This window comes from Nilaparvata lugens, chromosome 1 (genome assembly GCF_014356525.2).
Source record: "Nilaparvata lugens isolate BPH chromosome 1, ASM1435652v1, whole genome shotgun sequence".
Lineage (NCBI taxonomy): Eukaryota > Metazoa > Arthropoda > Insecta > Hemiptera > Delphacidae > Nilaparvata > Nilaparvata lugens.
Genome location: NC_052504.1, coordinates 73,620,087 through 73,635,524, shown reverse-complemented (window position 1 = coordinate 73,635,524; position 15,438 = coordinate 73,620,087). Strand labels below are relative to the sequence as shown.

The 15,438-nt window shown below is 35.2% G+C and overlaps 1 protein-coding gene across 2 annotated transcripts in view; it reads right to left on the bottom strand.

Moving 5' to 3' along the window:
* LOC111051017 (heat shock protein 70 B2) overlaps positions 1-12,977 on the bottom strand; it is a 29,971-nt gene extending 16,994 nt beyond the window's left edge. The window contains exons 1-3 of one of the 2 annotated variants that reach the window (XM_039442567.1): positions 12,216-12,977; positions 3,423-3,662; positions 1,291-1,564 (exon numbers count right to left, since the gene is read on the bottom strand). In XM_039442567.1, the coding sequence (XP_039298501.1) occupies positions 1,291-1,564; positions 3,423-3,662; positions 12,216-12,392 (691 nt within the window). In that variant the 5' untranslated portion in view covers positions 12,393-12,977. The remainder of the gene's footprint in view (positions 1-1,290; positions 1,565-3,422; positions 3,663-12,215) is intronic. The other variant, XM_022337426.2, reaches the window with a different exon arrangement.
* Between the last annotated feature and the right edge of the window lie 2,461 nt (positions 12,978-15,438).

Sequence of the window (15,438 nt, the reverse complement as noted above, 5' to 3'; positions counted from 1 at the left end):
ATTGTTGCATTATCTCTGGTCTTCTCTTGACAGCTCAAAGTATAACAATATCATCAACAGAATTGACATCTCAACCGAATTCAACACCATCAATATCACCAGAATGAGTGAATGGATAATTATGTTATATCTCTTGTCAAACTGAGCTTATCCTGAGAAAAGTGTATTTCTGAATCTCTATTCCACTCTATTATGCCAACTCATATTTATAAATGGAGGTGATAAAGAAATAGGTAGAAGCCATACACATATATATATAGGCTACTGAAGAGTGTGATTTTAGAGATTCATAAATATATAAAATGTTTTGTGGTTCGTAAGATGAAAATTTCACATTTATTGCTCATATAACATAAGACTTTTTATATAACATAAGAGCAAAAAAATTGTACAGAATTACAATCTTCATTGATATAAGTGAAGACGGAAATATATGTGTGGTGCGGAAACCGAGGAATGTAGGTAGTATTTAGGCAGAGTGGATCTCAAGAGATCATAGCAGATGGAAAGGCCGACCACATGCAAGATGAACCTATCCGGAGAGTGGGTCATACATGGGGCACTACACGGTACATAGTATATAGCATGTCTATGTCTATAACTTATACTTTTTACTATACTTAGTCTATTTACTATTCTATTCACTATATTTACTATTCTTGACACGGTACCTACCGCTAGAGGACGCGTTGGAGTAAAATAGTAATAAAACTATGATAATGCCAATTCTAATTTAGACTGCCTAAAGTAGACTAATTATACCAATAGAATTAATACTTTTTAACACAAAATTTTAAAACAATGAAATGAAAACTGTTAACCTCGTTGCCCACATATACATCTAGTTAAGAAATGATTTTATTCGAAAATAAACGTCGATAAAACTTTACCAAGGAGAAAAGATAGCACAAGAAGATATCCCTTGATACAGGGCGTTTATATTCCAATTTCCAATATTAACTCGAGCCGATAGTCCTATTAAAGTAGGTAGTTTTGTTTTCGTGAAGCAGGTAGACTCTCATACTGTTCCGTTCATACACTCTCACCCGGACAAAACTGTAAAAATAGACAGCAGTGAACAGTAATTGACTCAAGTTAACAAGAAAGCATAAACGACCAATACCGTGGAATATCTACTTATGCTATATCTTTACTATGGTTTTACTCATTCACCATATTACTACTTATCTACTGTACTTAGTTGTAGTCAGTTTACTTAGTTTCCTCTACAATAATTGATTAATTTATTCTTTCGTGCTATTATTTGTAACTATGAGCAGCAGAACTAACCAAGATGTGTGTCTCCAGCCGTGGACTTGACCTGGAAGAGGGATCCCTCGTCAATGGCCAGGATGGAGACATCAAAGGTGCCGCCACCCAGGTCGAAGATGAGCACATTCTTCTCTCCCTTGAGGTTCTTGTCGAGTCCGTAGGCGAGTGCAGCGGCGGTGGGTTCGTTGATGATTCGCAGCACGTTCAGGCCGGCAATGGCTCCCGCGTCTTTCGTCGCCTGCCGCTGTGAGTCGTTGAAGTAGGCCGGCACTGTGATCACTGCATCTTTCACCTACACCCAACAAACAATCATTCATTCATCAACCAATCGTATACAAATAGATTAGACTCTTCTTATCAATAAATTATTGAGAGAAACAGGAGAACTAAGACTATTTTTTTAATTTCCCGAAACTTGTCTATTATTTCTCGAATAACATAACCCGGAATGAGATCAAAGTCATTATTCACATTCGAACAAAATTCCTTGTTCATAGGACGTTTACACTGGAAATTCAGTATCCAAACTATAAACAGAAAAATATAAAGTTTATATGTTTGAAAATATAAATATGAGTTTCTGTTTGGCTTGAAAATGTGCAATATCAGCACGAAACGGACGTCGCCACATCAAAGAATGCGAGTGCTTTTTCACTTAAAAGTTTTATGAAATACGATAGTAATAATCATAGTGGAAACAAGATGGATAACCAACAACGAGAAAAATATAGAAAGTGATTATTGGTAGTTGGTAGAGAACTGAGTACGGTAGATCAGAAAGAAGAATCAGTAATAGAAATATACTATACCTATACAGAGTGTTCTGAAAAAGGTGCCCATACGCAAGCTTGAAAAAATAATCCTTAATTACATACAAAACGCATGAAAAATAGACGAAATCTGTTAAGCTCTTTATTTTTCATGCGTTTTGTATGTAATTGAGGATTATTTTTTCAAGTTTGCGTTTGTCTATTGTAGACTTATTTTACATCTTTCGCTTCGAAATTAAATTTTCTACAAGTTCTGTATATTTTGTGTTAATTGTACATTTATCATAGTAAAATCTGCTTCAAACCTTGAAGAAACTTGTTTTTCAGGTCCAAGTTTCGCGTATTTCGTCACATACCTTAAAAATTACTGTAGCTACAGGTCTGGAAACGGTTTTATTCAATTTCTCAGTTAATTTTACATAAATTACGCCAAATTTTACATCTTAATTATCAGCCAACAAATACCCGCAGGGCTCCGTTTCAGCAGGGGCACAGAAATTCAAACGAAATCTTCCACCCTGTATAACTTTGTAACCAAGCATTTTCGTACCTATGTTAATTAGAACTTTTTACTTCTTTTGATGTGAGGAATTGAACAGTAGCATTATGAGTCGGAACAATCTAAAAGATTATTCATTTCTTGAAAGAGAGCCTTGAAGAGCACTTTGGTTGTACTCTCAAGTTCTGTGATTGTTTTTGTTTCGCATGGAAAGAAGCTAACCAGTGCTCCTTTACTCCATTCTTAATTGAAATGTGATGTGAGAGTTTCTACTTTGTTAGATCACAAGAATAAGGAACACATATGACACAAAAATAAATTTTATCAAGAAGGTTCCCCACTCAACGGTAAATCCGATTCTCAGCCTCAAGGAAAATCTCAACGTTTGGAGGAAAACTCTGTGGAGACTTTCCCATCCACATAGTGCGATTTTCCTGAAGACGGACTACTCAAGTACTATCATTGCTCTCCATTGAGAAAACCCTGGTTATCTTGGTGGCTCCTAACGCTGCCAATTATTTACTGTTTTAACTGTGGTTCAAGGTTTCATCCGATTCACGAGATTAAATAAGGAAATATCAATTTATGAATAGGGAAGAAGCATCCATTCATATAATTTGTCTATCTTTATATTCCATCCATTTACTCAATTATGTAATAATGAGGGAAATGGATGGGAGTTTCCATTGCAAAACATGATATTTCAACCAGATATCATAATATCCATCTGTGATATTCAGGGTTATTATCAAATTCACGAGGTTGAACATAGATATTCATCCAATAATAGGAGATGCTATATTCTTTTTCATGGTATTTTAACCTTTCACCATTCATTTCCTTCCTTTATACTGGAATGCTCATAATAAATATAGGCTGACCTTTGTGCCGAGGTAGGTCTCTGATATCTCCTTCATCTTGGTGAGCACCATGGAGCTGATCTCCTCCGGCGCGAACGTCTTCTGCTCACCCTTGTACTCGACGCGGATCTTGGGCTTGCCCGAGTGGTCGACGACGGCAAACGGCCAGTGCTTCATGTCGTCCTGGATCTTCGGGTCGTCGAACTTACGGCCGATCAGCCGCTTCGCGTCGAACACTGTGTTCTTCGGGTTCATAGCCACCTGTAAATCACACCACAACAATGCAATCAGAAACATTCAAATCAAGTTTCATTCAATGACAATATTTACATAATCCAACGTTTCAAAAATCCTATTAAAATACTGAATCTGGCAACGAGAAGATTGGAGAGTCTGGAGAAGAATCTGACAAGGAGAGACTGGTATATGATGTGGCTGTTAAAGAGGATTTTGAGAGTTTTATGGATGAACCATGTGACTAAAAGGCAGAAGAGTCCATATAGGATCGTGACTAATATGCGAGGAGTCTAGTTTACTGAAAAACTTGAAAAGAAAGTGAAAAGAAGTGTGAAGTTGTAGAGGAAGTGTCAAGGGAATTGCTGAATATTATAAAAGCGAGGGAAATTAGAGGTTTAAATTAAAGCGGTCGTCACACCAACGTCTGGTAGTGGTAGCGAGCTCGCTCCCGCGGAGGTAGTTTTTCTGGAAGCAGTTCACACCAAAAAACGTCCGCCAGTGGTAGTTTGGTTTTGTTCTTGTTTTGATGAGGCTGGTTCTCTAGAAGTGGGGGAAGGCCGGCAACCAGAGCGCTACCGATGGCGAAGTTCTGGAGCTTTCCATGTTATTAGATTGGCCACGTCAGACCGAGCTCACTACCGCTAGCGGTACTCCCACTAGGAGACGTTTCAAAAGTTCGCCTGGCTCGCGAAGTGAAACTACCGCCGAGGTACTACCTCCGCGGTAGCGAGCTCGGTGTGACCTGCACAACTTAATAACATGGAAGGCGAGTTTTTGACGTGACAACGTCTTATAAATTGGTTTGCCGGGTGACACTTCAAGAAACTGCGTTACGTTCCCACGTTATGCGCTCACAATGAGAGCGAGTGAGAGCGTTCGTTTCGGTTCACGGTCGTCTGGAAAGAGCACGAATAGGAGCAGTGGCGAGCAACGCAACAGCAGCCCGAAGACATACACCTGGAGAAAGAGTGAAACGGAGCAATCTCCTGCGAATGCGCCACTACTTAGTGAATAGGTTATGTGAATAAGTATAAGTGAATAGGTATAAGTGTAAGTATAATAGGTATAAGTGAATAGGTTATGTTGTAGTAATCACAATGTTGTGGTAGTTTTCAATCACAAAAGTAGTATAAATCGTTTCTCAGCCAATAATAATTTGTTTAACTTGAAAAAATGAGCGCGACTTGCTATGTAAAAAATTGAATCGAGCACAGTTAGCCCGCCTAAGAGCGAGAGAGACAGAGTGATTTTGTTGAGGATGTGTGAAGGTAAAAATAAAATGTTGTTAATATGAAATTCAGTGCGAGATTCTTTGTATAAATTAATGTTTTAAATATAATTCTTTGTATAAATAAATGTTTTAAATTGTTACTATTATTTCATCCTTCTTCCAACTATAGGAATGAATATTCACTTTAAAATTATTTTACCACTCAAAGTCGTTGTCACGTAAAACTTTCGCCTGTATACCAACTTTACAGGCAACTATGCAATTTTTTGACTTCGCTACCGCCGCGGACGCGAGCTCGGTGGGACCTGCCCTTAAGATGTGGCTCTTTAGGAAATTTTTAGAGTTTCATGGAAAGATCATGTGAGGGACAGGTACCGAAAATCTTAACAAAAAGTGTGAAGGGAAGCTGTAAAGAAATTTTCGATAGAACTGCTGAATATATCATAAAAGCGAGAGAAATTAGAGGTGTTAAAGATGTGGCTGTTTAGGAAATTCTCAGAGTTCATGGATGGATCATGTGAATGATAGGCACGGTACTGAAATAATTCTGGAAAGAAAGTGTGAAGGGAAGCTGTAAAGAAACTGTCAAGGGAACTGCTGAATATCATAGAAGCGAGGAAGATTGGATGCGTATAAGATGTGGCTGTATAGAAGGATTTAGAGAGTTTCATGAATGGACTTTCATGTGACCAATAGGTACTGGAAATCTTGAAAGGAAGAGTATGAAGGAAAGCTGTGAAGGAAGAGTGTCAAGGAAACTTCTGAATATCACAAAAGCGAGTAAGATTGGAGGATTATAAGATGTGGCTGTAAAGGAGTATTTTGAGAGTTTCACGGGTGGATCATGTGACTAATAGGTAGGCCTACTGAATTTCCCGAAAGAATGTATGAAGATAAGCGGGAAAGAAAGTGTCAATGGAACTGCTGAATATCATAAAAGCGAGGAAGTTGCAGTAAACCAGTTGCTGAGAAACTTTGTCTCAAAACTTTGAGAGCCTGGTTCTTCATGAATACCGTGGACTTATTCCGTGCAATTGTGGATAAGTGAAGCTAGCCACCATAATGGTAGCCAATGTCTGGAGGTGGACAGACGCATCATGAAGAAGAAGATCTGACAAAGAACATAATCAGTATCATTATTTGAGGAAAACAAAAGAACAATCTGGAGTATTTTATGGCTATCATGTAATTTAATCACACTCGCACTTTCGATTACCGACACACAAGCAAAAAGGACATGTGAGCATTAAAAAAAATGTAGACCGCAAATTCAAACTTCATGAGCGGTTATTAATAATGAACTCTGTGTATAGAGGTATATTGCAAGCACATCCCCTTTTTCATATCTTTATTGACTGGACTAATAGGCCTACACTATGCAATTTACACTATTCTGTACTGTAGTTGTTGAGTGAATTTAATTTATATGTCTTAAAATTGAAGTAGTGGCTACACCTTTCATTTTCCGCATATTATAAAACACAAAAAGTATAATGGTCGACCGACAAACGTGGCATCGCGACACATATTTCTACTGTATACCGTACAGTGAGGGCGACATCATTCCAATTCAACAATTTGATATTGAAATTTAAATTTGATTCGAGACTTATGTACGTAAAAAGAAATTGATTGAATTTTCTCATCCATGACCGTTTTGTTTTTGATTAACATGAAGTTAACATTCTTGATATTTCTACTAATTTTATTCTTCTGTTGTTTTTTTTTTTTTTGCTTTGCAGTGGGGGTTTAGGGCTCGGCAACACAGAAAACGATCTGCGATCAAAGATATAAGCTATGTTCTAAGATGTAGCTATGGATACTTATGTATTTATATTTGCAGATAGCAGATCGCTCTCCAAGTAACCGGGCCCTCATAGTACAAATCTAGAAAAAGCGACTGAATCCTAGTATAATATTTTAAAACTATTTATTATATTAGCAGTATACATATATTTTCTGAATAGGGAGAGGGCAAATTTTCCTAAATTCAAGGGGAGGTACTTCCACGGGCTTGGGGGGAGGGGCAACCCAGAAATAAGACTTCATCAAATAATCATTCGAAATTTTTAAGCACCCAGAACTGGCAACCAGGGTTCCAAAGTCATAATTTTTTCTTGTTTTTTGTAAATGGATAATGGAAGAGATCAGTTCAGAAATGATCCTCCCGTTGCAGTAATCACCGTCATTAAATGGAATGAGAATCAGTCTAAAGCTGTGTGCTGTTAGAAGCAAAATGAGAAATCATGGAATTTCATAATCCAATGTTATATTTGATATGAGAGAATAAGATCAATTTATTTTATTGAAAACTTTAAGGGACTAGTTCTCTGTAGGTACTGATGATGATGATAGTTATTCAACTGTAATATTTTACTAGTTTGAATACTAAATTTTGTGAAATTAAGAGTTTCCAGCCCAATTGTACACTAAAGCAAAGAAGTTTACAACAGTCGTACGGTTTCTCTGGAGTGTTTCATTCTGAATGTTATTTTTGGTTCATTTCGATACAGAATTGCTTGTTACGTTGGAAACGGCCACTCGAATAATCACTGAATCCTGGATATTTTTAAACACTCTGAAAACTGAAGCATAGTCAAAAGAAAGAGGCGAAAACATCACATACACCACCCACTAGCAGCTAGCAGCTTTCTAGAGCAGACAAATATTTCAGTTGAGTTGACAGTGTATTTTCTAAACAGAAACCAGTGAAGATAACCTCCGAAATAAATTAAAACTGTAAATTACCCTTCCATCCATTTCATAGATAAATAACATGACGTTGCAAGCGAGTAAATAAAAAAATTGGGTTGCAAGATACAAGTTGATCATACCATTCAATAATAGTAATCTTATCTTGAATCAGCTATTATCAAAGTTACTAGACTGTCTACTAACGTTGAGCTATTATGGTTTCTGAATGCATTTTTAAAGCATATAATATATGAAGTAGCCAACCCACTATACAACAATAATCATTGCCCCAAATTAAATCTATGATATAATAAAGGTAAGAATTGGCTAATACACGTACGGGATGGGAAATTCAAGAATGAAGCATCATCACATCTGAACTACTGGACTGATAAACTTGAAATTTTGCATATTATATAGATTCTTATTTTACCGAGGATGATATAGGTTTCTTTTAAATATGGTACTTCAAGATTCCAGTAGGTCGAGTTTTCAGTTAGTCATGTTTTCAATTAGACTCTTGCGGAACACGGGTTACATCCTAGTTTTTGATAAACTTATCAGGGTTTCTCTTCATTTAATTTCACAATAAAATATTTTTCATCGTAAGGAAGATACTAACTCTATCAAATTTTCAAGGTTTAAACACATCGAACAATAAAGTTTAATGATTTCACTTTTCCCCCACTGAAAACCTAAAATAATGCTTGCCTACAAGCAATGCCAGCTAAGGAAAAAGTCAGTTGTGAAGTGGAGGCCAGAGTCGATCATAATTTCTACGATTGACAGTTGAAGGTATCATAGTACACTAGAGTAAAGTGTAGTAAGCGTATTGTATACAGTATTTAAAAGCTATTATAGTGGGCCTATAGTATAGACCCACCTATAGATATGTATAGTATGTACACTATGGCACATAAAGTGATAAATGAATCAGAAACTTGGCTGAGAGTATAGAGATGCTGGCAGTTCAACCAACTCCAATTAAGGCAGTAACACAGGACTCTGTCCAAGTAGAGTCATCAGCTAGAAACAACTCAGACGTCTGGATTGCTGTACTGCTTAAACCAAGGATTTCCCCTCCTCCTATTGGTTGATACCATCGCGATCGCCAAACATTACAATACTTCTCCAGCATGCTTCTCCACCTGATCACATTTTCCACTCAATACAGATTTTTGTTTATGCTTGCTTTCTCTCTCTGTGTCTCTCTCTCTCTCTCTCTCTCTCTCTCTCTCTGTCTCTCTCTCTCTCTCTCTGTGTCTCTCTCTCTGTCTCTTTCTCTCTCTGTGGATTGTGTGATAGCCCTAATAGAGACATTCATTCAATCAATCTTAATCTCTCTCTCTCTCTCTCTCTCTTTGTTTTTCATAAAGGCAGCGAATGAATCAATTTCTTTTTATTTCTTCGAGTCTCTCCAAAATATTCAATTTTCACAAGTGTCATTGTGAATATTGAAGAGATATGATAATCCAATAGAAAAGATATGCCTCCTCTAGTTGATGATAATTATTATAAAAATATCGCCAATAAAAAATGTCTCAAAATTTGTATGATACAGTAGCCTACTGTAGTACGATTAAACTTTGTTTGAGTTCAGTGCACGTTTGTTTACGTCCAGATTCAATTGAGATAGATTGATTTTAATTATTATTTTGATTTGTTTAGTACCAGATCTGTTTTTCACATAATTTCACTACGTTCACAGATTGTAGTGAGAATAATTACATATAGGTTCACATTAGACTTATATTTAAACTCCATCATTAACTCTCAGTGGTTGCTGGAAGAGTTATCGCAGTAGATTTTTTGTTTAAGACCCGTTTTTTGAAAGCATCCTAGCTGTCTGACTGTAAAAGTAATATATTTATACACTATGAAACTCAATTTTCTTTGTAATTCAACACTGAAAAATGATTTATTGTTCTTTTCTCTTACAACAATTCATACCTATTTTTATCGCTTCTTCATATTTTATAAGTATCGTTCATTTATGTCCTATGATTGCTTGTGTGACAAAACAACAAATCAGGATTTGATTTGAAAAATTTAATTCGATGATAAAGTCCGACTCCCTTTGATGAAGGCCACGCTATTTTCAATGCTCTTGACCAAGTAAGTCAGTAATGATAGTTTACGTACTGGTTACGCCCATTTAGTAGCGAGAAATAAATGATAATATTATTGCACCTGTACGCCATTATTTTCGCGATTGTAGGTGTATAACGACCTTCCGACCTTAAATTTCGAATCATCTTTTGTAGCTATTTGAAACTTCGAGCTGGTGCCAACAATCTCTAATGTTGAAATTCATGATTATTTTGTAAGTTCCATCACGAATCAAATCTGGATGAGTAATTCATTATATGTTCCATCTTTTGTCAACATGAATATGGCTATTCATAAAGAGGCAATACTTGAGTCTTGGAGCCATTTTCCTTCCTTGAACAATATTTATTCTATTTTTACTCCTTCACTTATCACTTAATAATATAAATTTTAATATTGATCATGGGCATCAATTCAAAAGTAGATGCGAAGAGAATAATAATTCAGGGAAGACATGTACATAGAACTATCCAATTAGTAGGCCTATAGAGCTACTATATCACATTATGATTTTACTGTTCCAATAAATAACAAAATGAAGTTAAAGAGCAATTGCCAGAAGTTGCGCGATCAAGAAATGAAATAAGCAATTGACAGAAGAGTTGCGCAACTTATCCCAATTTTCGACGTGTAGCATACAATACCCACAAACTATAAGGACATGGGGACAATGATCTCTGACAATTAAGGTGTCTCAGTCAGTTAGTGTGTGATTGTTGAGAGGGGGGGTGTCCTGACTGGCTGACGAGTCCTTGCCTTTATGGAGGCTGTGTCTGTCTATTTTTGGACAGCTTCTGGAAATCATTTACATATCAGCACGGCACTCGAATGCACGTTTCAGAGTATACACCCACGAAAATTACTCACTATATGCTTTCGCTCGCCCTCTCTCTCTTTTTCGCTCATTGACGCACACGCACTCTCCATTGATACTCACATTATAGTTATAAGATATAGTTAGTTATAGTTATATATAGTTATAAGAAAGCATACGAAAGACTTGATAGAGAGTAGTGATCTCTTGATGGACTGAAAAAATATTTCACGGATGACTCATAGATTCATGTTTCATGAAAGAGGAGATTCATCTCAATTCATATATAGTAAGCTACGTAACTATCATGCATTCACAATCATCTATTATAATGGGGATTCTACTGATTGAAGAAACCAATTCTGAAATCAATGATCGTTTTTGGGTGAATATTGGTAATAAACCTAAATTATTGTGTAAAAAGTTTATAGAGCTGATCTAATTCATGAAATTAATGAATCACGGAGAAATTTATAAAAACTCGCCCTAATTCAAATTCCACTCCCTGTTGAGAATGTTTGATGATTGATTCTCGAATGTTGACTACGTTGTGGAGTTTCTGTTTTTTGGGTTTTTTTATAGCCCCAGTATTAAATGTTATTAGTTCGGTTTGAGGTGGTACTTGTATTTGTATTCCAGTTGTAGTTGGTATTTGATCACTGAAAGTAGTCATATCCATGGAGAAACATCTTGTATGACACACATCTGGACAAACAAATCATTATAAGGTGTTAGCAAAGCTGTATTTATCAGTTCAAACAACTTGATGTTCCGAATACGGCAACAATTGTCAATTTGAAATCAGCACATTAATTTGTCATCCATGCGATGACTCTGTCTTATTGAATTGAGACATAACTTCTACCTTCAAAGAAAAAAGACCCCATATACAGCGGGGAACAAGTTCTCGAAGAGAATGGACATGGATTTAAAAGTCTATTGACAGAAAAAAAGGGATGTGTTGAAGTGCTGTGTTATTGCACGCCGTTCGAAGATACTCATCAGATTGCGAAAGAGAGGAATGAAAGAAGGGAAGATATGAAGAGAAAGAAAGAGGGAAGGAAAGATAAAATGAGAAGAGTACAGAAAGTCAAAAAAGAGATAAAAGGTGATGTGGGATGTAGGACTTCAAAGGAAAAAAGATTCATGGTTTTTATTTGTTGTTCCAGACTTCATAGTTCATTGATGCAACTGACTAAACATCTATTTTGAACTGCAATGTCATTTACGAGCTTCAAATTCAATGAAAAATTTTAAAATGAAAATCATCAACATAATATTATTTTATTGTTTTAATGAATAGTATTACGATATCTAGTAAATTTTGTTATACTAAATACCAAAATTAACCAAAAGGTTTAAAAGCCCGTCAATGGTGGTATTAAAAAAGTAAACGTACATTTTTTGATTGACGTTGAATATATTATATTCTGTTTCAAATAGCCCCAAATAGAAGTAATAAACTATTTTATAACTCAAAACTTCATTTTGATAAAACTTTTTTTTGTGGCGTTATCATATATATATATCACCCGGCTTTTGTATTCATCAACACCGTGGGAATATTTCTTTTTAGAAATTTACAATGAAATACACTTTAATACATAATACACAATACACATAATACACTGTGGATCATAAAATTGTTCTGCATTGAAGGAAAATAACTTTTTTCTCGAAAATGTAAGGATATCATATAAAAAATAATATTATAGAAAATCTCAATTACCTGACTTTTTGCCGCATCGCCGATAAGGCGTTCAGTATCAGTGAAGGCAACATAGGAGGGAGTGGTGCGATTTCCCTGGTCATTGGCGATAATTTCCACTTTTCCATGTTGCCAGACTCCAACACAGGAGTAGGTCGTGCCCAGGTCGATTCCAATCGCTGGTTGTGGTTTACCCATGGTTGCCGTTTACTCTATAAATAGGCCGAATAAAATTGTACACAGTTGATAATCACTGAGTTTTATCCAGGAAGTTGATGATAAAGTTAGAAATCTAGTGAAAGAATAATAATATAAGGATAAGAGAATGGCAGAGTGAGGTGAGGATTTAGAGTGATAATTTAAAGATAATTGTGAATATAAACAGATAAAGGGGTTGTAGGTGAGAAATATTTACAGTAATTCTAAGAAGAATGAAAAAATTTGAAGGATAATGTGAAGAGAAGAGTAAGGACCTAGAGAATAATGTTGAAGTGAACCACTGATGAATACTGGCACGATTTCGAGGTTGGTTGGAAAATAAGTGAATCAAGTAGTTTGAAACTACTCCCTCTCTCGAAATCACTTTCCTCTCTCACTCTCTCACTTCTCTCTCTAAGACAGTAGTCCCCCCTCTCACACAACATTTCCCAGTGTATTTCCAAAACGATGCACTACACGTCATCAACGCGGCGGGTGCTCTCTTTTGAAAACGTTTTTTAAAACACAACGTCGACAGCACCTTCGCCCACCCGTTCGCCTATTCCTAACCGTCCGATTCATCTACTGCTTACATTCTGCTTCCCAACTAATCTATCTAGCGTAGTTCATGCTCAAACCCACACACACACTCAATTCCGTCAACAAGATTTTGGAACCAAATTTGAGTTCCTATCTAATTTTTTCATAAAGAACTGGTACACTGTAGTGTAACTTACAAAATTAGATGTGTATTAATATGTATATATCAGATGTATAAATTAATGTAACTTGGAAAATTCAGAAATAATTAAAAATGAAATAACGATAGAAGTATGGAGTGTGAATTCAAACGATTATTTGAATAATAATTATGATCATAATTATTATAGCTTTTGAAGAAAATGAGCTTTAATCCATTAATAATGAACAAACTTAGCGCAAAATATATATTACTTTGGGGCAACACAAATATCTATTATCTATGATAATCAAACGTGTCAAATCTTGTATCTTGATCTGACTGCTAAGAAATTTTGAAACATGTACTATATTTTTTTATCAAGAACTAATCGTAGACATATTACTTCATTTTTATTTTCTTAAAATCAAGTAATTCAAACTTAAAATGTATGAATTCAGGGCTACTTTCTTGTAGCGAATAAAATAGAATTATAGTACCCTTTAAAATCAATAAAATGATAAAACAAGAATAAAAATTGTAACGTAACCAATATATATTACAACAATATATATATAACGTAACTAGTTACCGTACGTTAAAATTTTTATTCTTGTTTTATTATTTTATTGATTTTAAAGGGTAATCTAATTCTGTTTTATAAATATTCTCAACTTATATCTAGAACTACTGTAATCTTTTCAAATTGAATAAAATAATTAATTATCATTTAATGCTTTTAAAAAGTCCGACAAAAGCTTGAAACTCTCATAGAGCTCGGGCCGCACTTATCATTCAGTGTTTCGATCCTACTTATGTCCGATATTAATTTCTGTTGAATGGAGAAGTGGTGGTGAGACAGACATTCATGTATGTCATTCACCATTCCAGGCCGTTGTAATCAGTGATCATATTATGTGCTCGGATCGAAGTGGGATCGGAAAGCTGCATGATAAGCATGATATTTCATCGAATTATACAGTCGTTGAAAATTTTAGTTTTGGAAAGTATGCATCGTGAGCGAAGAAAAACCTTGCTGTGATTAATCATTTTTAAGACTTCCGCAACTAGCACATTACGAGTATTATTTTGGGAATATTGGAAACATGATGATGGGTGCAAAAACATAAAATTCCCAATAGTAGGCTACTTACGTGAATACCTATCATCAAACTAGATTTGTGGATTAATAATTAGTTCAGGATACTCGTGAGAGAGGTCAGAAGTTTATTTCTTATGAGAATCATATTTTTTTATTCTATCTTTTTGCACATCATGATTTTATAAAAAAGTAAAATATGAAATGATAAGATAAGGGGGGAAATGTTATACAGTAGCTGAGATACAATAACACTTTGAAGCTGACACTTTAAGCTTTAAAGCTTAAAGCTGCGTTTACACCAAATTTATTGACAAAATGTTTATTTCTCCGTCGTTATAGATTCTATTAGATTGAACATAACTTATCATATATATGATGAACGTATTTGTTTGTCAAGTTCCGTTCAATCTAATAGCATCTATAGGACGGAAAAATAAACATTTTGTTAATAACTTTGGTGTAAACGCAGCCTTTTTGTATAGAACTAACTAATTGGTAAATAAAAAGAGTGATAACCAATTACTTACCAATCAAAAGTATTGGAACTAAAACAAATATTTAGAAGTTAAAACGTAACACTTAAATCAAGTTAACTTAATAAAATACCGTAAAATTGAAATGGCGTAAATGGTTTACTTATTGTGAAGTTTCAGAGCAGCTGACAAAAATAAATATATGATGAATTTTGAGAGGATTCTCCCCTCACAAAAATGTTGATTTAATTTTCATCACATATTTTATATTCATAGAACGAATTAGTGATGAGGAGAGGTTAATTAAATTACAAGGACCTCAATAATCCTAAAAGCTGATCTGACTACTCAGCTTAGTATAGAAAAATGTTTAAAAATATATTAAGCAAATCCTAATTTAATCCTACCTACATTTAATCTTTCACACTCATCATAAATTATTGTACATATTTTATGTACTCTTATAGGCGTCAGGCTCCCACAAAATATGAGGCGTATAATGAACGTGTAATGAGGCGGTTTCATAAGGAGTTTTCACAATGGCGTATAATAAAGCTCTCACAGAATATGAGGTGAAAGGCGTATCGCATGTACGTGGCGCGGACTTCTGTCATTTATGTAATGAGTGAACAAATTCTGCGTCACGTCCATGTCATAGGCCTACACCACCCCTGTGTAAATTAGGCATAAGGGAGCTGCCACATTATGAGCAATCCGAGATCCCTTATAATTATCTACATCAATATCTTGCATACTATATTTTTTAAATATATATAACCTCCTAGTAAATTG